At 45.4% G+C, this 24,690-nt stretch overlaps 1 protein-coding gene across 1 annotated transcript in view; it reads left to right on the forward strand.

Annotated features, from left to right (window-relative positions):
* The window catches only part of CNX5 (co-factor for nitrate, reductase and xanthine dehydrogenase 5), a 77,597-nt gene that overhangs the window by 18,814 nt on the left and 34,093 nt on the right, over nucleotides 1-24,690 (forward strand). The window contains exons 2-3 of the mRNA XM_086526759.1: nucleotides 16,380-16,472; nucleotides 16,842-16,897. Of these exons, the coding sequence (XP_086382885.1) occupies nucleotides 16,380-16,472; nucleotides 16,842-16,897 (149 nt within the window). The remainder of the gene's footprint in view (nucleotides 1-16,379; nucleotides 16,473-16,841; nucleotides 16,898-24,690) is intronic.

Genomic DNA, 24,690 nt, shown 5'->3' on the forward strand with positions numbered 1-24,690 from the left:
GCATGTGCAGCTTGTGACCACCTTGTGGAGAGTCAGCGTCACTGTCTTTGGGATTGTCCTTTGGCATCGCAGGTGTCGCTCGTGTTCTTCAGCTGATGCCAACTCTTTCTACAGCTCGGCAATACACTTGGGGGGCAATTGCTTGGTCCACTCTCACGGGCCCGACACTTCAGTTTGAGCTATCCTCCACCAGCCGGATGATAGTGATGCAGGGGGGTCGACCTACACTCCAGCTTGCTACAGAGCTTACTCCACAGGAGTGGTGCAGAGAGAGAGAGGAGTGTTGGGAGCTCATCAGCGGCCTGACACTCTGGTTCATCTGGCGGGCCCACTGCTTCCGCATCTTTGGCTAGAGCTGATCCATACTCTCAGAGGACAGTTTGAGAGACTCCAGGGAAGCTCCGACCGCATGCGGGAGTGCAGAGAGGCTTTCCTTCGACTCTGGCGTCTTGTGCCTTTTTTCACCACGGTCCAAGGTGTGCTCAGATGGCACTACCGTCCACCTGTGTGGCTTTTCCCTCCTCCCATCTCTTGATTTAGCCTCATTGTACATATGCTGTTTTTTCATTGGGAGAGTCTCCCCATCATGATTGTTGTAGCCCTCTCTTGTAGAGGTGGTTGTAGCCCTATGGGCAGTTTCATTAACTAATAGAAGGATCTTTTTCTCGGAAAAAAAAACTCACCTGTTGCTCCTAATATGGAAAAGCAACCTCCTTACTCTTAACTTATCATTATCACTTGCGGTTCCATTGTGGCAGAGTCTCCTTGTTTAGCGTTGGTTCATCTTGATGAAGTGGGGGCGTCCCAGTTGTTTTTATCGGCTCTGGGAGGTTGCAGGAATAGCCGGTGCTTTTCTCCGGACAATAGTAGGAGCAGGGGGTGCTCGTAGGTAGAGAGAGAGAGAGAGAGAGAGAGAGAGAGAGAGAGAGAGAGAGAGAGAGAGAGAGAGAGAGAGAGAGAGAGAGAGAGAGAGATGGATGGCGGCAATTTTTCTAGAGAGAGGAGATGGGGATTGTTGTTTTTAACCAGAAAGGGGGGCGTCTTTTTCTTACTTGCTTTATTTTTAATAAGTGGCTGCCCACTTTATCGGACACTTATCAAAAAAAGTGTGAACGTGTTCAAAAACTCAATAAAAACTTGTGAGCTGAAAACTGATGCTATACAACACTCTCGAGGCGTCCCTAGATGCATGCTTTCCCGGAAAGCACTTAAAACATCTTGCTTTTATCCAAAGCTCTCTCAGAACCCATCTTTATTCGTGTGCTTGCATCTTTACGGGTAATTCTTTACCCAATTCGGATTTCCTCCCAGACCAATGGAACATTCCCTATCCGATGCTCGAGTCACCCATCCTGTGAGACATTGGAAATATTCATTCCCCGATCTCTCATACTGAACTTACGGAACAACTCCTTCACGATGCTTAATGTCACCCATCATATGACACATCAGGGATGTTCGTTTATGATGGCTTTTATTAGTCCTAGTAGATCTAGAGTCCTAATTTACCAATTCAAGTGCACATATTCAAATATCCTTATTTCATTTAACAGAAATTATTGAGAAAATAAGAAAATAGTCTATTTAGCAATATCCCTCTGGCTTCTAAATAGTTGTCTTCAATTGTAGTGTTTGTACATATCCTTCCAAAATCTCGGGATAAGATGCTAATTCTTGCTTGTTGGTCATCCATTGAGCATCCAAGGTAGAATAGTTCTTAAACTTTACCAAGTTCCATGTAATCTTTCCGGATTTTAATGATCGCTCCCGATGATGAATGATTTTCTCCGGTTGTTGTATCTCGTGTTTTCTCAACCTTAGGGGGTTCCTTAGCAATAGGCTGACTTGGATGCGGTACCACGTATGACCGGAGTAAACTAACATGGAAAGCATTATGGATCCTTCAACTAGGTGGTAGCTCTAAGCAGAATGTCGCATCGTTCACTTGGTCAATTATCTTAAACGGCCCATAGTAACGATTGGAAAGTTTTACCACTCTCTCTTTATGAGTCGCTTGTTTCTTTAGCCTTGTCTTCTCAAACTTGAGTAAGACTAATTGATCGACTGTTAAGTCTAAATTCCTTATATGCTTGTCCACAACTTTTTCATGTTTTTTGTGAGAGTGTAGTATGGCCCTCTGAACTTGCCCATAGGACGTGTCCATATCTCGGACAAACTTATCCACTGCAAATATATTATCCTTAGTTAAAAGGATTGGTGGAAGCAAAGGCTAACCATAAAGAATCTCAAAAGGTGCTTTCCTTGTAGACGAATGTACGACATTGTTATACGTGCACACGACAAGAGAGAAATACTTTTCCCAGTCAGACAGTCGGTCCGACACATAGGATTTCAACATGTTCAACACTCTGGAATTAGCAATCTCACTTTGCCCCTCCATTTTGGGATGATATGCAAAAGAAAAATTCAACTTCGTACTAAGGTTATCAAACAAGGCACACCAAAAATTTCCTGCCATGCAAGGATCTCGATCACTCACAATAGACTTCGGCATCCCATGATGCTAGAAAATCTCTGCTAGAAAAACCTAGCCATACGATCTGCTTGATTGTTTTCTTGATTGGAATAAAGAGAGCTTGCTTGCTGAATTTGTCCACAATGATCCAAATCGCATCATTTCTAGTTTGAGTCTCAGGGAGATCCATAATAAAATCCATGGCAATACACTCCCAAGGTTGATCAGACATAGACAAAGGTGGGAGTAACCCAAGCGTCTTATGCCGATCATACTTGACTTTTTGGCAAACTAAGCATTCCCTAACACGTTGGTTGATGTCTACTTTTAGGCTTGGCCAAAAGAAGTGCCGTTCCAATGTTAAGGTCATAGGGAGAATACCGCGGTGACTTGCATAAGGGGAAGCATCTGCTTTATCCATGATTTTCTTCCTCAATGATGCCACCACACATATTACTTGGTGGTGGTAGAGGTAACCATCCCGAATTGAGTAGGGATATTCATAGTCTCCGTTCTGTAACGTTTTCTAAATGGAGAAGTGTGGGTGGTCCGGATACAAGTCCGGGAGTGCTTCCAGTTCTTGGTCCTATACAAAAGTGATTGCAATCACCCTTGGCCGTCTAGACAGTGCGTCTGTAGCCACGTTCTTACTTCCACCCGTATGAAGGATCTGGAAATGAAACATGGACAAGAAGTTTGCGCATCTCATCTGCTTCTTAGATATTTTTTGTTGAGTAAGGAAATGCCGCAGACTCTGTTGATCACAAGATCCGCTCCTAGAAGTGTTAGGTGCAGCGGAATGAATGTTTGTGCTTTGCTCAAGATGAGTGCTCCGAACTGTGCTCAAGGTTCCTTTTGTTCTTATGGAAGGTATAGCCTTCCGTTCTTAGTGAGAGAATGCCATGATCACAAACAAAGTGAATGGACACTGTGCGTGCAAGTGTATGAGTCTGAGAGATAGAGAGAGAAGAGAGATACGGCACCAGAGACGTTGTAAAACCCTCCTCCGAAGGCCCACTCTCGTCGACGAGAGTGGTCTACTTATGATTGCACAAAGTGGTACACTGCTGATGCATGGAAACTGATGCAACTTGGGACTATGCCGGTGACGACGACGGGGATGGCGACGACGACTTAAGGGCTGAAATCTGCAATCTTCTAACTGCTGTCCACAAAAACGCTATGGCTGAAAATCTGGGGCTGATTCGGGGTGGCTGAAAACACTGATTTGGCTGCGTTTTAAGATGCTGAAAATGATGATCTTTTGCAATATCTAGGGCTGAATCTGCTGCTGTTCATGAGTGCTGAAAATGCTGGTACAATGGCTTCACATTCGGTTGAAAATGAAAACGCTGAACTTGACTTGTAGCGTTAGTGAAAACGCTAGACCTGTGGGGATGTTGACGATGAGGGGAAACTGGAAACGCCAGGGCTAGGGGACTGTTGGTGGTGACAAAACTCCAAGGCTGAATGTGGGCGATGAGGTATGACCAAAAACGCCAAGGGGTGTAGAGGTTCTTGCTGAGAGAGAGGGAGTACCTGCGGCCTGGGGGCCTGTTGTGCTCCTTGCTCATCTGCCAAAGAGTGCTAGCTTTGGTTTGCTTATATATTTTCTTATCAAAATTGCCCTATCTACTTTTGTTGGGAAGTCACTTAAATTAATAAGTAAAAAATATCAAAAATAGGGAAAATAGGCAAAATGCATTGGAAAAATCCCCTAACTGATTCTGACGGGAATACTGATGATCATGTTGTGTGCAACCAGAGGATATGCATCTGCACTAAGTGATTGGGCATGCACGGTCTACGAATAGACTCACAAAAGTGCCAAATCACTTCTAATCTAGACTGACTTGACTGACTGAACCCTGATCATGCTGTAGCTTGTCCACGGACACAGGGTTGGATGTGTCACGTGACATCCCCTCCTTTTCAAAGTGAGGTACTGGTACCGAACTGTATGGCGTTGAGGGAGATCGCCAATAGCATCCGGAATCCTGGAAGGGACTCTTCGCCGGCCCACTCTGATGTGTGGGTCGTGCGATACTTGAACTTCATAAAGGTCTGCAACGCTTGCTTTTTTGGGCCGCGCCGAAAGCGACACAAAGTCTCCTGTGGCTCCTTTGATGCTTCAACTTCGTTGAGTGTCATGCTTCTTTCTTCTTCAAGAATCTCCATGGCTGAAAATTCCTGAAACCATTTCCAACACAAAACCATGATCATACCTATTCCATGTAAAGTGAGTGGAAAAAATCGTGTCTGTGCTAAAGACTGTGTATGCAATGTAGATGAACATAGAGACGGAGTGACAACCCGTTCATCAAATACATGCAAACAATGATATCGAATCTTTCTCTTATGATCTAGAGCAATCAACTGTGGCAAAACACAATGGAAATGCCCACGCTTGGTGCTCATACTTTCATGTGCTCGTTCGGAAACTGTGTCATGCCAAGGAAGAGACATGGAATGTGACTTCCTTACATACATACTTTTCAGCTTTTCATGAAAAATCCGCATATGTTCGTGCTCATCCATGAGAGAAACGTGCTCAACATACTATATGTCATGCCTAGAAAAAGGGATCACATAACGATGCTGACTAAAATACAGGAAACGATCACGAATGAAACATTTGAACAATGCGTGCGTATCAATCATGCGAACATATAATACTTCCTGTGAGGGTTCCTTGGACCTAGGCTCGAGAGCCAAGACCGGTTCTTCCTGAAGGGATTCTTTGGACCTAGGCTCAAGAGCCAAGATCGATCCTTCGTGATTGATCGAATCTGCAACGATGTTAGTTTCGCTAGAAAAAGCATCAACTAACACATCATCCTTGTGAACAATCACATCTTCTTCATGCAACTCATCATGCTTGTGAAAAATCACATCTTGATCATGCAAATCATCATGCTTGTCTTTATCATCCAAATCATCATGCTGATCATTGTCAATCAAATCATCATGTTGCTCATAATCATGCAAATCCTGTGTGTCATGCTTGGGAGAAAAAGAGATTGAAAGAGTCTCCTTCTCCTGAATCCTTTCAATCTTGTCCTGCATATTAGCAATGAGAGATGGAGAATGAACAATGTCCTCTCCATGAATGACAATGGGAGAATCACTTTTGGCATTGAGAGTGAAAGTGTTAGCCTCCCAATCAATGAGAGGGTTAGCATCACGAAACCATCGAATGCCTAAAATCATATCACATCCTGAGAGAGGAGAGACAACAAATCTTCTAGTGAAGGCAGCTTGTTGAATTGCAAACAACACATCAAGGCACTCCTCCGTGATGAGAGCGTCCATACCGGGAAGAAAACCAGAGACCTCGATAGGAGATCTCTGACTAACTTCGAGGCGGGCTCTCTCAACAAGAGAGGGGCTGATCACATCATACATACTACCTGGGTCAAACAATATGACAAAACGCTGCCCCGACGTACGACCATAACATTTAATGAGAGAATCATCAATGGGAGGGTCATGAGAAACTTGGGGCACACTCGTGTTATCATTAATTGCATTGACAGAGAAAGTGGGTTCTGTGGATTCTTTAGATTCATTCGATTTAAGCTTAGGACATGTTCTTTTTATGTGACCCTTACTGTGATAATGAAAACAACGACCTTCCTTAGAATAAGTGCTTTGCTCTTCCGACGTGATGTATCCTCCTACAATTCCTTGTGCTACCTTTTCATCTGGAGTAAGCTTAGGTTTAGCAATTGTGTTAGCCTTACCCTTAGATTCATTGGAAGAATTCTCTTCTGAGGGACTGTTGGAAGATTGGTTAGAAGAGTTACCATTCTTACCGTTCTTACCGTTCTGAGGGTTCGGAGAAGTCTGCGAGGTACTTGTGGAAGTCTTGTTCTCCTTAGGCTTTCCCTTGTTGTGCTTCATTTCCTGTGCGAGAGCAATCGCTACCGCCTTGTTGAGATCGGTCGGATCGAGCACCTCGACATCGTACTTGATATACTCGTCCAATCCAAAAAGGAATGCCTCTTTGCGTTCATCATCCGACTTGCGTAATTGGGTACCTAGCTGCAAAACACGATTAGAAAAAGACATAACCGGCATACCATTTTGCTTGAGAGCGCTTGCTTGAGAGCGCGCCAATTGTCCTTCAATCGTGCCAGCTACTGAGGTGGCATAAACCGCGCCTTGAGCTTGTCTTGGGAATCAGACCAATTGAAGGAAAGGGACGTGAATTCGTCGGCTTCCTCTAGGTGCGCGGCTAGCTGTGCCTCTTGCCATGCGTGGTACCAATTGATGGCATCACCGGCAAGGTACATAGCTGCCGTCAAAACTTTGCTATTTCCTGTCTTCTTAGTTGTCGCAAAATAAGCATTAAATTGATGCAACCAAGAATGAATAACCGTAGTATCCATCTTACCATCATACTTACTGAAAGTCAACTTCTCTGTGATTGGATGGTTGGAATCCGCATCGTGGCTTGCGCCACTTGATGAACTCCCACGATCCTTGGGTGGTTTGGATTTCGAGGCAAGTACCTATCGAACCAATTCTTGAGTTCGTAGTTCTCTTTGAGCCTCTCGCTCGATTTCCAAGGCCGCGCTTCGTGCTGCCGCTTCCTCCTTTCTTAGTTCTTTTCTTTCTTTTCGTGCATCGCGTTCGCGTTCTAAAGCAATGTGATTTTCTTCTTGTTGTGCGACAATTCTTGCGTTTCTTTCGTCGCGCTCGCGGTCCTTAGCTTCTTGTTGTCCTGCTTTGCTTGCGAGTTGTGCCAACGCAACTCGATTCGTTTCTTGTTGTTGTGCCATCATGTCCAACATCGAGTTGACCATCGCCTCCATAGACGTGGGTCCAACTCGTGGCGTAGATGGCGAAGGGGGAGGGTTGGAAAAATCTCCTGGTTGGGAGAATCCTTCGTCGCCTCTCTCATGCTCATCACCTGTATGCGAAGTATCCATTCCGCTTCGGGTGACGACCATGCACTATGATCTTTGGTTCTTAAGTTCATGAGGAACTTGGGTTCTTGAGGGTCTTGGGTTCTTGGGGGTCTTGGTTCTTGAGGTTTTCTTTCGCTTGCAAACCGCGTTTGAGAAGGATCTTCTCTTCACCCGAGTTCTACTCCTTTCCGCGGGCGCACCCCTTGGCAGCCTTGCACTCACACCAAGGTTGCTTTTTCCCACCTCACGTCGAGTGGCCGGCCGCTAAGTGCACGGTCCGCTCTCAATGAGTGAAAAGAGACACAAGGGGAGGCTCGACAAGCCCTTCTTTCTTGGGATTCCTGTCACTCTTCAAAACACACGATTAGGAATCGACACGCCCAAGCGAACTTGGGTTCATGCGACCTCAACAAGCAAAAAAAAATTCTTGTGATTCTTGTGGTTCTTTCCTCGAGTGATACAGAACACTGCCAAAGCTCTGATACCAATGTTAGGTGCAGCGGAATGAATGTTTGCGCTTTGCTCAAGATGAGTGCTCCGAACTGTGCTCAAGGTTCCTTTTGTTCTTATGGAAGGTAGAGCCTTCCGTTCTTAGTGAGAGAATGCCATGATCACAAACAAAGTGAATGGACACTGTGCGTGCAAGTGTATGAGTCTGAGAGATAGAGAGAGAAGAGAGATACGACACCAGAGACGTTGTAAAACCCTCCTCAGAAGGCCCCTCTCTCGTCGGCGAAAGTGGTCTACTTATGATTGCACAAAGTGGTACAATGCTGATGCATGGAAACTGATGCAACTTGGGACTATGCCGGTGACGACGACGGGGATGGCGACGACGACTTAAGGGCTGAAATCTGCAATCTTCTAACTGCTGTCCACAAAAACGCTATGGCTGAAAATCTGGGGCTGATTCGGGGTGGCTGAAAACACTGATTTGGCTGCGTTTTAAGATGCTGAAAATGATGATCTTTTGCAATATCTAGGGCTGAATCTGCTGCTGTTCATGAGTGCTGAAAATGCTGGTACAATGGCTTCACATTCGGCTGAAAATGAAAACGCTGAACTTGACTTGTAGCGTTAGTGAAAACGCTAGACCTGTGGGGATGTTGGCGATGAGGGGAAATTGGAATCGCCAGGGCTAGGGGACTGTTGGTGGTGACAAAACGCCAAGGCTGAATGTGGGCGATGAGGTATGACCAAAAACGCCAAGGGGTGTAGAAGTTCTTTGCTGAGAGAGATGGAGTACCTGCTGCCTGGGGGCCTGTTGTGCTCCTTGCTCATTTGCCAAAGAGTGCTAGCTTTGGTTTGCTTATATATTTTCTTAGCAAAATTGCCCTATCTACTTTTGTTGGGAAGTCATTAAAATTAATAAGTGAAAAATGTCAAAAATAGGGAAAATAGGCAAAATGCATTGGAAAAATCCCCTAACTGATTCTAATGGATTCTGATGGGAATACTGATGATCATGTTGTGTGCAACCAGAGGATATGCATCTACACTAAGTGACTGGGCATGCACGGTCTACAAATAGACTCACAAAAGTGCCAGATCACTTCTAATCTAGACTGACTTGACTGACTGAACCTTGATCATGCTGTAGCTTGTCCACGGACACATAGGGTTGGATGTGTCACGTGACAAGAAGATAATGCTTCTAGGTAGACAAGGCGTGAATCACAGCCATAAGTACTTCTTGTAGATTGAGGCATGCAATTCTGCATCCCAAGTGGGAACAATATTTGCCTATGCTTGAATATGCGTACAATAATACGGTGCATTCGTCTACTGGCAAAGCATCTTTTGAGCGGCAAAAAGGTTCCTCCTATTTTGCATACAAAGGACAAGATCTTTGAGGCAGATCGATATGTTGAGAACATGATAAAATGTACAAGAAAATTAAAGTTGCCTTGGAGAAGACTCAGGCAAAACAGAAAAAGGCTGCTGATCGTCACCGTCGTGAATTGCTGTTATCACCTGGTGATTGGGTATTGCTAAGGTTTGAAAGGCAAGGTTAAAGAAGATGAAGGGCAAGGAACGGTTGTTTCCTAAGCTCAATATGCGTTACTATGGGCCTAGATCAGCGATGTGGCTTACAGGCTGAAATTGCCTGATGCGTGGAAGATTCATAATGCGTTTCACGTGAGTCTTCTAAGACCCTTCGTGGGTGATGTGCCAGAAGATATGCCAGATGAGGATCAGCCAAAAGTTGAGGAACTTGATGAGATCCTGGTACCTCCGCAAGTATTGGCACATAAGGACAGAAAAGTTAAAGGACAAGTTGCAAGACGTTATTTAGTGAAGTTCAAGAACTATCCTCCTATGGATGCAAAGTGGATGGAAGAGCATGAACTATCAGAGTCACCAAATGTATTGCAGCTTTACCTTGAAGCCTTTGAGTTACAGCCTACTTATGCCCCAACCCAACGTGTGCAAAGGAGGGGTAATGATAGAGCTAGTACATCAAATGTACATATGAATTCGGTGTAATAGATGGAAATGAAAAAAGTATGAAGGTCTCATTAAGTCATTTGTATCTATGTGTTACGACCTTTCTTGCGGATACATGCGATGATAAAAGAGTGTTAATAGCACAAGATCATCGGTGGCGTGTATTTATGGCATGCAATCGAGGACGTTTGCGATTTCAAGAGGGGGGTATGTCACGAGGATGTGGCAGTTGTTAACTATGTCACGAGGACGTGGCAACTGCTAACCTTAGTTGTTGGTTTCTTTCTAATGATTTTTGTTTAATTTTTGAGACCCTCTTTTTGAAGTAGCAAACGGTCAGACATTGTATGGCCAATGTGAACGGTAGTTTCACCCACAGACGGGAAGTGGTCGGCATTGGAATTCGTATAGTGAGAGGATGTCTAGGCGCAGGGCAAGATCATGTAGGGTCCCCCCGTCGCACTTAGCAAGTTGGTGGATACTAGGAAGTGAATTCAATAAAGGCATAAAGTCAAGGTGGGACTACCAACAGAAAGTATCCGAGAGTTGGGCCACATTGCACTTTTGCATGCGGTCCCAATGAGGATAGATGGTCAGATGACCAGTGGGAGCCCAACGGAATCATTTCCTAAAATTTAGGAAACTGCTATTTTGGGCCGTGAAATGTGTTCGCGTCATTATCTCCGGTATGGCAACATTCTGCAACTCTGCCGCGAAGTAAACTGGGCAACCAGTCGGGAGATTTTTTAAGCGGCAAACCCGGAACGGGAAAATGCTTGTAAATGCGCCAAGTGGTAGATTTTCATGGACTTGCCTCTTATAGAAAAATGGGCGCTGAATTTTATGCTGGGAGAGGCCTCATTTTGGTTTTTGTCACAGGTTAAGAGCTATGGAGTGCTTTCTTTCCCTCCCATGTACAATGTGGTGCTAGGAGTGATGCCCTGCACGCTACACACTGCTCTCTCTCCCCTCTACGTGCAGTTATGTGATGCCCCACAAGAGGACTCTTCGTTTGACTGATGTACAGCTGAGTGGTTTCATGCTTTTGTGCTGAGGCAAGAGCCTCCTTGAGCAGGAACGGGGGTAGCTACTGATACTCCAAAGCAGGCATCGGTGAGGGTCATAACCTCACCGTACATGTGCAAATTCAGCGCTGTTTATGTGCAGAAATTGACTGTTTTCAGCCATACGGACGTTAGAACCCTTGGCAATCGTGCCCCACTGGCAGAGGACAGCTAGGGGGACTGTTTGGGGCTGAAAAAATGGCAAAAACCAAGAAATACAGTGTGCTGAATTTACTGTTTTTGGGCAGGAATCAGAGGGTATACGCCAGTGGACGTGAGTTCCAGCAGGGGAATTGGTTTCGTGCAAGTTTTGGGGTTGTTATGTTGTCGAAATTTGGCCAAATCAGGTAGAATCTAGCGGGATACAGGTAAAGGATTCCTAGGACTCTACTTTGTAATTTACCCTCTCAAAGAATAAAGAAATACCGAAAGGGGCGCCAATTTTGGGGCCTACAGGTTGTCGACGTCTGCTCGGGGCATTCTAGTTTTCGAGCCGTGTGTGTATTCAAGTGTTAATTCCCGTCGCAGGTTCTCTTTGCAAAGTGCTCAATGTGTGTGTCTAAAGTAAAGAATTTCGGGTGAAAGCCAAAGCCTACTGCCCCACGGTCCGGTTTCATTCAGCACTAGCGTTTTTAGTCTTCAGCCCAAGGCAACAGACTGGCCATCATTTTGAGACTCAGCCCTCAAATCAATCGCTCGCAGATCCCATTTAACATCCCTAGCATAATCAGTTTTCAGCCTTTAGCCTCGCAGGTCCAAGCATCAATAGCAAGATCCATCAACATCTCAACATCTAGGACCATTGTATGAGCATTTGTGCAATCTAAAGCAAATACCTCTCTAAAGAGTGGGCCGACGAAGATTTCTTTGCAGATTCCCCGCAGTTGTTGGTGGACTACACGGAAGCCATGCAGCTCGGTATTAGTACCTCACCTTGAAAAGGGGGGGATATCGTGTGCACATCTAACCCTATGTGCATGTGGACAAGGATTTAGGAGAGCCTAGGAAGTGGTATGGCACCCTTGTGAGCTTGTACGTAAGACGTGCATGTCCAGGCACTTTAGATTAGTTGCATACCCTCTGATTGCACATGAGCATAGCTAGTGTTTGCTACGTGTAGGCACTGGGGAGTGTTGCAATACAGTTACATTTGTACCCAGCCTAGGTATTTATATGTATGTGAAGCACCTCTTATAAGTGAGTTTATTAACTCATCAATAAGTGACATTTTTAGAAATGTGGGATGTTTAGTTACATTGCCCGACCCAGCTTTAATTCCCTATATAAGTGACCCTAGGGATCACTTCTTAAGCATGAGTCAGTACCCTCAGTAGTACCAACACCTAGTACTTGCAATACCTCAGCATCTCTGGCATTTTTGCACCAGATCAGCCCTAGCGTTTTCACTTTTCAGCCATAACCGCCAATCCGGATGTAACCGGAGTGCCTAGTTGAGCCGGTGAGAGGCCCAAGCGTTCTGTAGTATCTAGTGGGATAAAGTTGTCTGTTGATCCCGGATGATAGAGGATCAATACTCACTAGTTATGCAAAGATCTCCAGCCCTTTAGAAGTTGAAGCTTCCCTTTTTGTGCTTTCGTATTCCCTTGTACAACAGGAATAGAATTCGAGCTTGGTGGAACGGGTTTCTTCTTCGTTTGTTCTTTCCTCAAAGATGCTTGTGCTTGCTGTTGCTACCAAACAAGGTAGTTGGGCTTCATGTGTCCTCTCTCTCCACTATAGAAACATCTTTCTTCCTCTTTGAAGGTTTATACTGGGCGGGTGAAAGATATTTAAGCCGCTTTTCGGTGCCCTCTGGCTTCTTAGACGGATCAGGGTCCTCAGGGGGACGCTTTTTATTTTGATTGCCGTGATCATTTTATACGGCCCTTTGTCTTGCATGGTAGGTGCTATGTTCCATCCTTCTAGGTGTACTAGTGGAGTGTAGGTCTTCAACAAAAATTGCGACTCCATCCTCTGAAGGGTATCATGGGGTGTGACAAGCTAGTGACGTGGTAACACCAAGCCAACCAATGGATTAGGAACCGCCGGCTTACGGCCTTAACCCTAGCAGGAGAAGAAGGAATAAAAGGACTCCAACTTATGGAGCACTGGCCGAGGGGCCTAAAAACCGAAAGACAAAAGTTTGATCGTTGGAGCTGATTTTCGTAAATCACGCTGACATGCCATGTGGCACTACTGTATAGAATTTTTGCGATTTGCATTGTTGGTGATGACGTGGGTTGTGGTAGCAACGGATTTCCGCAAATTGCGTTGACTGAAATTGGGAGATTTAGCGCTAGCTTTTAGTAGCAGATGCTTTTAAGATTAAGTGCTTTTAGGCTTAATGCTTTTGGGGCTCTGTTTTGAGCATCCCTTGTAATCTTTATAGGTGCTCCTAGGGACATTCTCTCAGGCATCAAGACACAGAGCTTGAAGGCTGGACCATCGGGAGTTGTATCATCTTGAAGCGATAGTAAAGAAATACCGAAAGGGGCGCCAATCTTTGGTGCCAGTACGTCTTGGGTGTTGCCAAGTGTGTAGATTACGGCCATCTCTGTATTTTCGTCTGATCGCTCGCCAAAAGTGATTACAATGGTATCAGAGCTTCAGGCATGTGTTTTTTCTGAAAGCATACCGATCCTACCAAAGAGGAGACACAGCAAGATGACGCTTCTAAATTTTTCTATCAAAGAATCTTTGTGTCTCTACCCCGGACTTATAAGCCACTCCCACCCTTAGTCCATCGTGCATCGGGCGCGCTTCCGTCTTCACCGCTCTATCTTAAGGGACATAAGCCGTAAAGAACCCAAGACCATTTGCCCTCTGCAAACCGGAGCACGATTCTATCAACATGGACGGAGAACAAAGAGATTCTATAGGAATTATTTATTTATTTTTCCCCCTTTTTTACGAGAGAATCGATCCTACGCCAACCCACAGATGGAGCTATGGAGTGGGATGAAGAAGAAATGAGGAGAGAACAAGGAAAAGGAGAAAAAGGAGTTGATCTTCTTGACAAAAGACAAAGTTTATTCTCTCGACAAGCTCTACGCATTGATGTGAACGAATTTTGATTCTGACAACTTTGGAAAATTAGGGTTTTCAAGAGAAAATTAGCGTTTCTGCAAAAAATTTCAGCATGTGTGAAATTAATGTTTTTGGAAGATCTTGTTATTTGTTTACAGATAACAGGTAATAGGAGCGAGGAACACGCATCTGCAAGCATTTGGAAGCATGGAACTGAACATCCACTCTTTTGCAACGAGGTGAACCTTTTGCTTGAAGTTTTGCCTATTTGCAAGTGAAATCGTGGATGAGATGGCGAGAAATTTGCATCAGAAAGCAATTAGGAGCAACAGTAGCTCATGAATGAATACGTTAACTTTTCGATCCAAGATAAGAATCATGAATTTTGTTTGTAAATTTAAATGAATGATGAAATGAGATTCTAGTGCATCAAGATTCCTATATGAATGAGATGACTGGATACTGTGGTGAGCGCATCAAAAGTTCGGGAGAGATGAGATGGCTACACAGGGATCTAGTGCATCAAGACTTTTGGATGGATGAGATGACTAGACTGAATGATTGAAACAGAGCGTTCAATGTCAATTATGTGTGTGATTTGTGAACTGCATGATCTGTGAATGTATGTTGTTGTGGACTCTAGTACATGGGTACATACAGTCAGTGTCTATTGAAGAAAGTTTCTGTCCTAAAGTTGTTTTGCGGATGTAATTGAGGACGACTACTCTTCTCTAAGAGAGGGGTATGTGGCAAGTCAGTGACGTGGAAACATCAAGCCAACCAATGGACTAGGAACCGTTGGCCGATGGCCTAAACCCTAGCAGGAGAAGAAGAAGGAACAAAAGGACTTCATCAACTTATGGAGGACCGACCTAGGGGACTAAAACTTGAAAGGGAATATTCCCTATCCGATGCTCACGTCACCCATCCTATGACTCATTAGGAATATCCATTCCCTAGTCTTTCCCGCCGAAGTTATGGAACAACTCCTTTACAATGCTTAATGTGATTTCCCAGTCTCCCCCACCGAAGTTATGGAACAACTTCTTTACGATGCTTAATGTCACCCATCATATGACACATCCGATGGCTTTTATCGGTTCTAGTAGATCTACAGTTCCTAACTTACGAATTCAAGTGCACAAATTCAAATATCCTAATTTCATTAAATAGAAATTATTTAGAAAATAAGAAAATAGTCCATTTAGCGACACTACTATGAGTCTATACCTTGCACTTTCCTTTGAGGGTGAATCGGGGCTTGTCCTAGATTCATGTAGATGTATATTTTAGTCGTATAGTAGACATGTAGGCTTCACATTGTGAAGTTCTCGTCCGAGTTACGACCAATTGATATTGTGCTAATTCTTTCTATGTTCTGTGGTGTGTATGACTTGTCAACTACCTCAATTTTGTTCTAATTTTTCTTCTTTAATGCTTCTTTTAGTGCTAGGCTTCATTATGGATGAGTTTGCCTTGCATCTCTAGAGTTATGAGAGAAACTTAGTACGCAAATCTTTTTATTGATGTATGCTTGTGCGTGCGTGCGTGTGTGTGGTGTAGCATATATTGGTACCTAGTTCTACACCCACTATTGACGACGTTAGTGGGAATGTCGTAGTATTTAGTCAATGCTACTATGCATGATGGAGCTGGTGACTACCATGAGTCTATACCTTTAAGGGTGAATTTGGGCTTATCCTGGACTCATCTAGGTGTATTTTTTAGTGGTATAGCGAAGTCCGGACATGCAAACTTCACATTGTGAAGTTTTTCAATTTTGTCCGAGTTATGATCAATTGATATTGTGCTATTCTTTCTATCGTATGTGGTGCGTATGCCCTATCAACTACCTCATTTTTGTGCTAATTTAATGCTTCTTTTAGTGCTATGCTTCATTATGGTTGAGTCTACCCTGCATCTCTAGAGTTATGATTGAAACTCAGTAAGCAAATCTTTGTATTGATGTATGTGTGTGTGGGCGTGTGGGAGCATATATTCGTACCTAGTTCTACACTCACTATTGGGCACCAACGATGTTAGTGGGGATGTTGCAGTATTTATAAATACAGAATTTTCTGACCTTATGTGTAAGTAGCCCTCTTGTCCCATAAATGTAACTTGAGTAAGTGGCTGTCACTGTCAGCCCTTTTGGCACCATTTCTCTTTGCCTTTCCTCCACTCTCAAATTGTTTCCCTCAACCTGATATGTACTCTATGGCGATGCACGACTCTGGAATAGTCTTTCATACTATGACAACTATGCCTGCTACTTCATAGCTATGTCAGCCTGTCACAGGCAGGACAAATACTCTGGGATGACAAAAGTTGATGTCTTTGAAGATTTGTTATGTTGAATTCTGTGTGTACATGTTTCTCTTTGTATGCTGCTAATAGAGAATTCAATGCACCTAAGTTGTTGGCTTAAAGAGAAGCGTTTTACATCTGTAGGACAACAAAAGCTTTTGAATTCGTCCATTTTGGTGGTTGGTGCTGGGGGACTCGGCTCTTCAGCAGCTCTATATTTGGCGGCTGCAGGCATTGGTAACGGCATGACTCCCTTTTTTTTGAAGGTTTACTTGATTGTGAAGTAAGCTTGTAAAATTGTAGCTCAAGCGCTTGGTGGTGCATGAACCTGGGCAACTTTTGCATGCTGAGGGTGTTTGATGCTGCTCAGTAGAATTTATGAGCATTTAATGTGAGCTAGTTTTATTATCTATTTGATGTTTCAAAGCTGGGGAAGTTGACACATTATTACAAAATATCTATATCTATATATGTATAAAGCAGAACAAGAAAAGCTTGTTGCAGCATTTTTTGACGTTGTTTTCACATTCTCTTTGCAAGGCTATACACTTTTCCCATACATAGAATTTCAGACAATTTTCTGATATGATTTTAAACTTTTAACAGGCTGCCTTGGGATCGTTGATCATGATGATGTCGAGTTGAACAACTTGCATCGCCAAGTATGTGTCATGCTTTTGGTTTTTACCTCATCATGTGAAGATATAGCTTTTTGTTTACATCCGGATTCAGTGTTTAACACTGAGATTAAAACTTTCATTGCTATATTTAAAGTTAGTCTCCTTGGGTCTTCCTCATCACTTTGGTGTTTGCCATAAGACCACCTTAGAGGCTTATTGAGGCTCCACAACAGAATCAAAATTGTAGATTGCTTTCACACCAAGCCTTGACTACGATGTTGGCATTGTGTCTGCCCACTCTAGGTTACATAGTAGACAAATCAGGCTATGGTTTTTCTTTGTGTGTGTTAGGTTTATAGGCTTTATCCTATGCTTGTATGTAACACCTCTTGTCTATTGGGATCCCTAGGTGGCATGGAACCATGTGGTAGCATGTGGAAAAGACACCTATGGGGTGTAGGTACCTATGAGGGCCATTTCTAGAGGGTGTGGACTCACTTAAACTTAGTTAAAAGGTCCCTAAAGTAGCCTCTTATTCACAAGAAAACACTTTTTTTCCCTTCGAAACGAAATAAAACACGCAACGCTCGAAATGTTTCAAATCAAACTCGAAACAGGGGGACGAAACGTGTTTCTCAAGTTAAAAGAAAAAGGGTCTAATTTTCAAAATTCAAAATTAGACATAATGAATAATGTTCAACATGTGTTACCACTTGTAAAAGCATGTATATAGGTTGTATCCACCTACGAGACACCTAAATATTTTTTATAACCTCTAGAAATTTGTGTGTTTCGTATTATTTTTCGTCTTGGCATTTTCGAAACGAAACGTGTCGAAACAATGAAACACACGAAACGTTTCTTGTTACACCGAGTAGCCTAAGAGGACACCCACTAGTTCACAAGTGGACTTGGGTTGATTTGAAGGTCCATATGATTTCATGTATGATGCCAGATGAGATGCCTACACTAGCTCTATATAATGAGCCTCTCAATACTCACTTTGAAACAAGCTAGTAATCAAGTTTATGTCTACACTCTACTCCATTCTCTGATTAAGTGTTGATTATTATGTCAATGCAATAGACTTGGACACTCCAAGCTGAGAATCTATTGCGACACACGTGAGAAACTGCAAATAACTGTGCAAAACTTTGGGGAGAGAGAGAGAGAGAGAGAGAGAGAGAGAGAGAGAGAGAGAGAGAGAGAGAGAGAGAGAGAGAGAGAGAGAGAGAGAGAGAGAGATGACACGACACGGCATAGTTTTGTGCTCAGATGCAATGGCCTCAAAGGTTGGTGCCGCTTCTCGGTATTTCTTTATCATTAGACTTCACAAAGTACAATGTCCGAGGGTCTTCCCTCTCTCAGTGCTCTCAAGCTAATTAGAGTACAAAGGAGGCCCTGGGCACACTTATAAAGGCTGTGGCCAAATACATGAAAAGGTGGAGTTCTAAAAGCACTGGATTTCAAAAGCTGGCGCTTCTTGGGCTGGCCGTAAAACGCAGAAGTCCGTAATGCTGTGCCACATCAGCCCGTAAAATGCACGTTGCCACGTCATCATTGCCCTATGCAAATTGGGTGTCCTTGCTTCATTTAAAAGGGTTCCAGGCCCCTCGATCAAGTCCCATAAGTTGGAAGGTTAAGATTTTTAATTCCTAACCTCTCTGGGCCTCTCGACAGGAACCTGTAAGTTGGAACTTCTTTTGCTTCATTTCACTAGGGTGTCAGACTCCTAGGTCGAGATCTGTCCTTCAGGCCATGCCATGTCATCACTTTGTCTAACAAACTTGGACACCCCAAGTCAAGATTCTACCGCGACATAACAGAGATTCACTTCAAAATAATTCACAGATCAAAAGAGAGTCGACACGGCCCGACGTAGTTTTGTGCCAAGAGATATTGGCCCCAAAGATTGGCGCCCCTTTCGGTATTTCTTTTATATTAATCTTTGAACAAAGTACAATTGCCCCGCGGGTGCTCGCTCTCAGACTCTGCGTTCATATGCTCTGCAGAGTGAGCCCCTAGGGTCACTTATAAAGAGTTACAAGGGATGTTAAAAACAGAGCCCCAAAAGCTTTCAAAATCAAAAGCAACTTGTTCAAAAATCAACTAGACTAAAAACTGCCACAAAAAGCTGTCACTGTAATCTGCGGAAATCCATATACTCTGCAACGTTAGGCTGTCAGCGTAAGTTGCAGAATTCCGTACAGCTGCCACCTTAGTCTGTCAACGCGAAAAGCGGGTGTCCGTACAGTGCCACATCAGCAGTCAGCGCGTTTCGCGGGATTCCGTACAGCTATGTGAGTGTCCGGGCATTGCCACGTCATCAGTTTGTGACATACCTATTACCACCCTCTTGAAAGAACTGTAATCGCCCTCGATTACGCCTGCAAAACAGACAAAGGCCAGAAACTGTCTTAATAGACATTGACTGTTAGTACCGACGCACTAGACACGGCACCTCTATTACTTGTACAAAACGACAATCACATCACAAGGCATCACATGAAAAACCACAGAGAAATTCTTTCCAAATCTCAGACCATGACCATCGGCAACGTATTTAGTAATCGCATCCATTTCGGACCTCATTGATGCCCAATTAACTAATCCTTATTGCAATCATGTCTATAGAGATTTATGAGACCAAAATGCTGCAGTCATTTCGTCTTTCAGTTCTTGCACTCAAACAAGTCACATGAGCGAGTACAAATCAATCATATTCATTTTCGGGAATTCCGTGTCATAAAGTCATACAGCAGAATACTGGTATGGGTTAAAAACTGCCACAAAAAGCTGTCAGCGGAATCCGTACGCTCTGCCACGTCAGCAAGTCAGCGTAAGTTGCAGAATTCCGTACTTCTGCCACGCCAGCCTGTCAGCGCAAAAAGCGGGCGTCCGTACAGTGCCGTGTCAGCCTGGCCGTACGTTGTCTCGGCAGCAGTCATCGCGTATCGCAGGATTCCGTACAATTGTGTGAGTGTCCGAGCACTGCCACGTCATTAGTTTCTGACGCTTTGTGACAGTCAATGCCATGAAAGGTTTTTAAATTTATCACCCCTAAACTCTACAAATGGTAGAAACATTGAACGGGGTCGGGGTAGGGACTGTAAAAGAGCCCATTAGGTAGCCCACAACAATACTTCTCAATTCGCTTTGTCAGTGGCACAAACCTGTAGGAGGTTATTAAGAGGAACGCTTTACAGGACCTCCGATTGTACTCTTGTAGGATCTTGCAAGTAGCCGCTGTGAGTTGGTGCCAATGCGTCATGACATTGGCTTCAAATTCATTTGACAACCATGCAGATGCAAACATTTGCTTGAAGTATACCCATGTGGCGGGTGCCTGTCCTTGCATCAATAGAGTTGTCCACCATGTAAGCGCATTGCCTTTCAAGAAAGTGGCAACTTTCCTGACCTTAGAGGCCTCTGTTAAATCCTCCCCCCCCCCCCCCCCCGCATAAGCTGTATCAAACTACTGGAGGAAAGTAAGAGCCTTTGCCTTATCCTCAAAGCCGTTGAAAGTATCAAACTTTACAGTTGCACCACCTTCTTTGTATGCTTTTGGCTTTTCCAGTGCTCCCAAATTGTCATAGGGAAGCGTCTGCAACATGAACACTGTAAGAGGGATCATCAGCGCCCCTTGGGCCATTGCCGTTGACATTTTGCGTCACTGGTGCCATACGTGCCTGCTGGTCGGAAAAACCAACCATGCCAAAATTTCCCTATGGCACTCCAAATTGGCCCGGATTGCACTGAAACCTTTGCTGCATGCCAATGTTACCATACATGGGGTTTGGGCATCATGCCCTGCATACCTCCAAACTCTGTTCCTGGCATATATTGCTGGTTTCCAGGCGCATAACCAGCCATGCTCTGAAACATTGATCCACCCCTGAAATACCCAGGATGTACCATGGGTGTTGGAAAAACCTGTTGCATAGCCTGGAAACTAGTTCCTTGTCCATTTAATGCATGCAGCATGCGGACTCTGAAAGGCGGCTGGCTGAACTGGTAAAGCCTGTGGAATAGGCGTCCTAACCACCTGTTCATGGATAGAAGGAACTTGTCTTGGAGCCCCACGTGACTCCACAACATGTGAGTGCTCCCTGCCCTGCTGGGACGCACAAGGGACCTTGGCTTGAGCCTCAATAGGCTCTACTGCATGAGACAATTGCCTTATTTGCTGTGACACTGGCAGCGCTTGCAGATATTCCATAAACCTAGGATTCTGCACCAATCAAGAGAACACATTCACAACAGCAACAAACTGTGTCCTGAACGCATCCTCGTCTAGTTGCCTAGTCATATACCCTTGACCTTGTGGAGCATTCAAATCAACAAAAGGTAATAAAACTGGACAGGGGTGGCCATGAACTCTCGCCAGCTCGAACACCGGAGGAGGAACAACCTGTCTATCCTGTGAAAAGGAACCCTCTTCCCTGGCGTCTTTTGTCCTGTCAGCCATAGTGTAATTCCAAGTTCGTATGCTCTCTGTCTTCGCCGCAAACCAACCAAGGCTCACTCTTTAAGGAAAAAGTGATTCTGTCTCGGCGACGGAACCATGAAACCGGCCCGTAGGGCGGTAGACTTTAGCTTTCACCCGAATCTTTACTTGATAAACTTTACTCGAACTTTACGACACAGGAAAACTTCACGAATAAACCTGTGACTGGAATTAACACTTCACACACACCACGGCCTGGCAGCTAGAGTGCTGCCAAGCAGACAGCGACACCCTGTAGGCCCCAAAGAGTGGTGCACCTTTCGGTATTTCTTTATTCTTATTGCAAAGAGATGATCCGAACACTTTTACCTAACTCTCACCAAGTTGTCCAAACTTGTCCATGGCTGTAATTGCAGGTTTTTGACCCAATTTCACCAGCATAATGGCGCAAAAACCTCTGTAGGTCAAAAGTACACGTCAAGGACACTTTCCCTTGTGATTTGAAAGCTCTCCAGTGAGCTGCATGTCAATTTGAGCGTGCTGCAATTCCCTGTTTTATCACTGTCAGGTGCCCAAAGCCCTGTTTAAGCATCCCAAGGCTTTCTCGAGGCTCCTAAACCCTAAACCTGCAGAAAAACACAGCAGGCTGTAATTTTCTGTTTTGGATCGTTTTGGGCGGAGCGAGCACGTCTACGCGTGCCTCAGGCGCTCCTGCACGCAATGGGAGAGTTCCCCTTTGAAATGGATGAGTTTTCGCAATCCTTCGCAATGGAATTATGCGTATCTGTGGGGGATTAGCACTTAGCTAATCCGGTTCCTATACAAAAGGCTCTTGCCTTGGCAAACACGCATAAGACCCCCAGAACTGTACATGGTCATCTGAGAAGCCCAACTAATGGGGCATTACCATATGTGCAAAGGGGGGGAGAGAGATGCACGAGAGCAAATTGTCGCGCTACACGAGGCAAGGGAGAAGGCAAGCTTTCCATTAAAGTTGTGATCACCTGAACCCACTGTAGCGCGGATAATGCGTCGTGCTCTCTACAGTGTGGGTGCCCCTCAGTGCAATGTGCGTGACAATCTCACTCAAACAAATGAAAACTCTCTCAAACAGAATGAAACACAGAAACAACGGATAACAACACAGAAACCATGGATAACAACAGAGACACAACAGTGGACCAGAACATGTGGACTCGACTAGCTCAAAGAACCATGTACAGACTCTGGCGTGGCAGCACACTCCGCTCCAGCCTAGGACTCACAGGTACAAATGGGGTGTCGAGGCTCAGATGTGCAGGGATGGTGAAGCAGTGCTCTGTGTAAGACTCCTTACCTCCCGAACGATGCTGGACCAAAGGTGAAGAAGAAGATAGTGATCACCAACCGCTACTACTCATATGTACCACCGTAAAGAGCCACCAACGGCTCATAAGTGTCATCCATGTGGTGACCTGGCCACGAGGTCCACTAGACCACCGTCGGTCGTAGGTAGGTACCCTACCACGTGTCACTCCCAAACCAAGGTCCGTCCAGTGTGAACCAGTCCCAGTGTAACCCACTGTCCAACTGTATGTCCTGTGAAGTGACTGTAGCCCTGCTACAGGTTGCCCGCCACAAGACCGCTCACCGTCTCGGTGAGAGGAATACTAAAAAAAACTGAGGAATACTAAAAAAAACTGTGACGGAAAACCACTAGCCACTGCATCCGTACATCTTTCTTGATTGCAACTAAGCAGGAACCGGTATGTATGATTGCATAGCCTGGTCCATGCTTGCAGTTGCCATACTTTTCTGCAACAACACTCTTCTCGAAAAGATGGATTACCATAAGCCCGAGTAACACAGCAAATAGGGTTAAGCTCCATCATGATGGCAGAACGAAAGGGCCTTCACAGCAAATAGGATGGCAACCAAGTGAATGGAGCTGATCATGCAGGGTGCGGGAAACTTGCTGAACCTGAGAGGGGTGGGGAGGGCTAGATAGGGGCGAGGGGGAGGGGGAGTGGGTAGGGGAGAGGGTGGGAAGGGCTAGATAGGGGCGAGGTGGGGGGAGAGGGTGGGTAGGGGCGAGAGGGAAGGGCTAGATAGGGGCGAGAGGGGGTGAGGGGGTGGGTAGGGGCGAGAGGGGGAGGGTAGGGGCGAGGGGGGGTGAGGGGGTGGGTAGGGGCGAGAGGGGGAGGGTAGGGGCGAGGGGGGGTGAGGGGGTGGGTAGGGGCGAGGGGAAGGGAGAGGGTGGGTAGGGGCGAGAGGGGAGGGTAGGGGCGAGGGTGTGTGAGGGGGTGGGTAGGGGCGAGGGTGTGTGAGGGGGTGGGTAGGGGCGAGTAGGGATAGGGTAGGGGCGAGGGGGGGTGAGGGGGTGGGTAGGGGCGAGAGGGGGAGGGTAGGGGCGAGGGGGGGTGAGTTTGTGGGTAGGGGCGAGAGGGGGTGGGTAGGGGCGAGGGGAAGGGAGAGGGTGGTAGGGGCGAGAGGGGAGGGTAGGGGCGAGGGGAAGGGGAGGGTGGGTAGGGGCGAGGGTGTGTGAGGGGGTGGGTAGGGGCGAGTAGGGATAGGGTAGGGGCGAGGGGGGGTGGGTAGGGGCGAGTAGGGTTAGGGTAGGGGCGAGGGTATGTGAGGGGGTGTGTAGGTACGAGGGTGTGTTGGTAAGGGCGAGGAAGTTCAGAGCATTATGAAAGTGCAGGTTGAGGACAGAACCAACTATTCTCAGCAAGACAACGAGCAGGAGTAGGGAATTCATCCAGCACATCAAGCAGGACCTGCTCTGTGAAGGGAGTTGGCTAGACACAGAGGTTAGCTTCGTTCTGGTTGGAGAAGCAGACGCCAATGGGGCTGATGTTTGAAGGGGGTTGAACTCTTGTAGGGGAGATTTCTTTTTGCTTATATATTTTTTCCTCGGCTTTCCAAATTCAACGGCTTTTATCAAGAGGGCTTTCACCGAGAGCGCATCAGGAGTATCTTCTGTGACCTTCAACTCTTGAGCTGGCTCATGTGGCTCATAAGGTTTAGTTACCTTGGAAACATTGGAAGAGGGTGTACCTTCAAGCAAAGAGTGAATTGAAACTCCAAAACAGGGCATAGATTTGGTAGCATCCAACCATTCCAACAGATCCTCATCTGATCCGTCAGGTGGAGTAGGTTGTTCCAATTCGAGGCTGGTTTCTAAGGACAAAGAACTATGTTGCACCACGGGATCCATACCACCTTCTAAGAGAATGGGTTGCATCGAGGAGCCAGAATTATGTATCCACATTGCATCATTTCCCCAATCGTGGAGTGCTTTAGTGTGTCGCAGCCATGGTCTTCCAATAAGCAAGGGAAATCCGCCCTCAACCTGGGGAAGACGAACCACCACAAAATCCAAGTTAAAAGTAAAGTCTTGTACCTGCAG

This window comes from Adiantum capillus-veneris, chromosome 13 (genome assembly GCF_014529385.1).
Source record: "Adiantum capillus-veneris isolate H3 chromosome 13, ASM1452938v2, whole genome shotgun sequence".
Taxonomy (NCBI): domain Eukaryota; kingdom Viridiplantae; phylum Streptophyta; class Polypodiopsida; order Polypodiales; family Pteridaceae; genus Adiantum; species Adiantum capillus-veneris.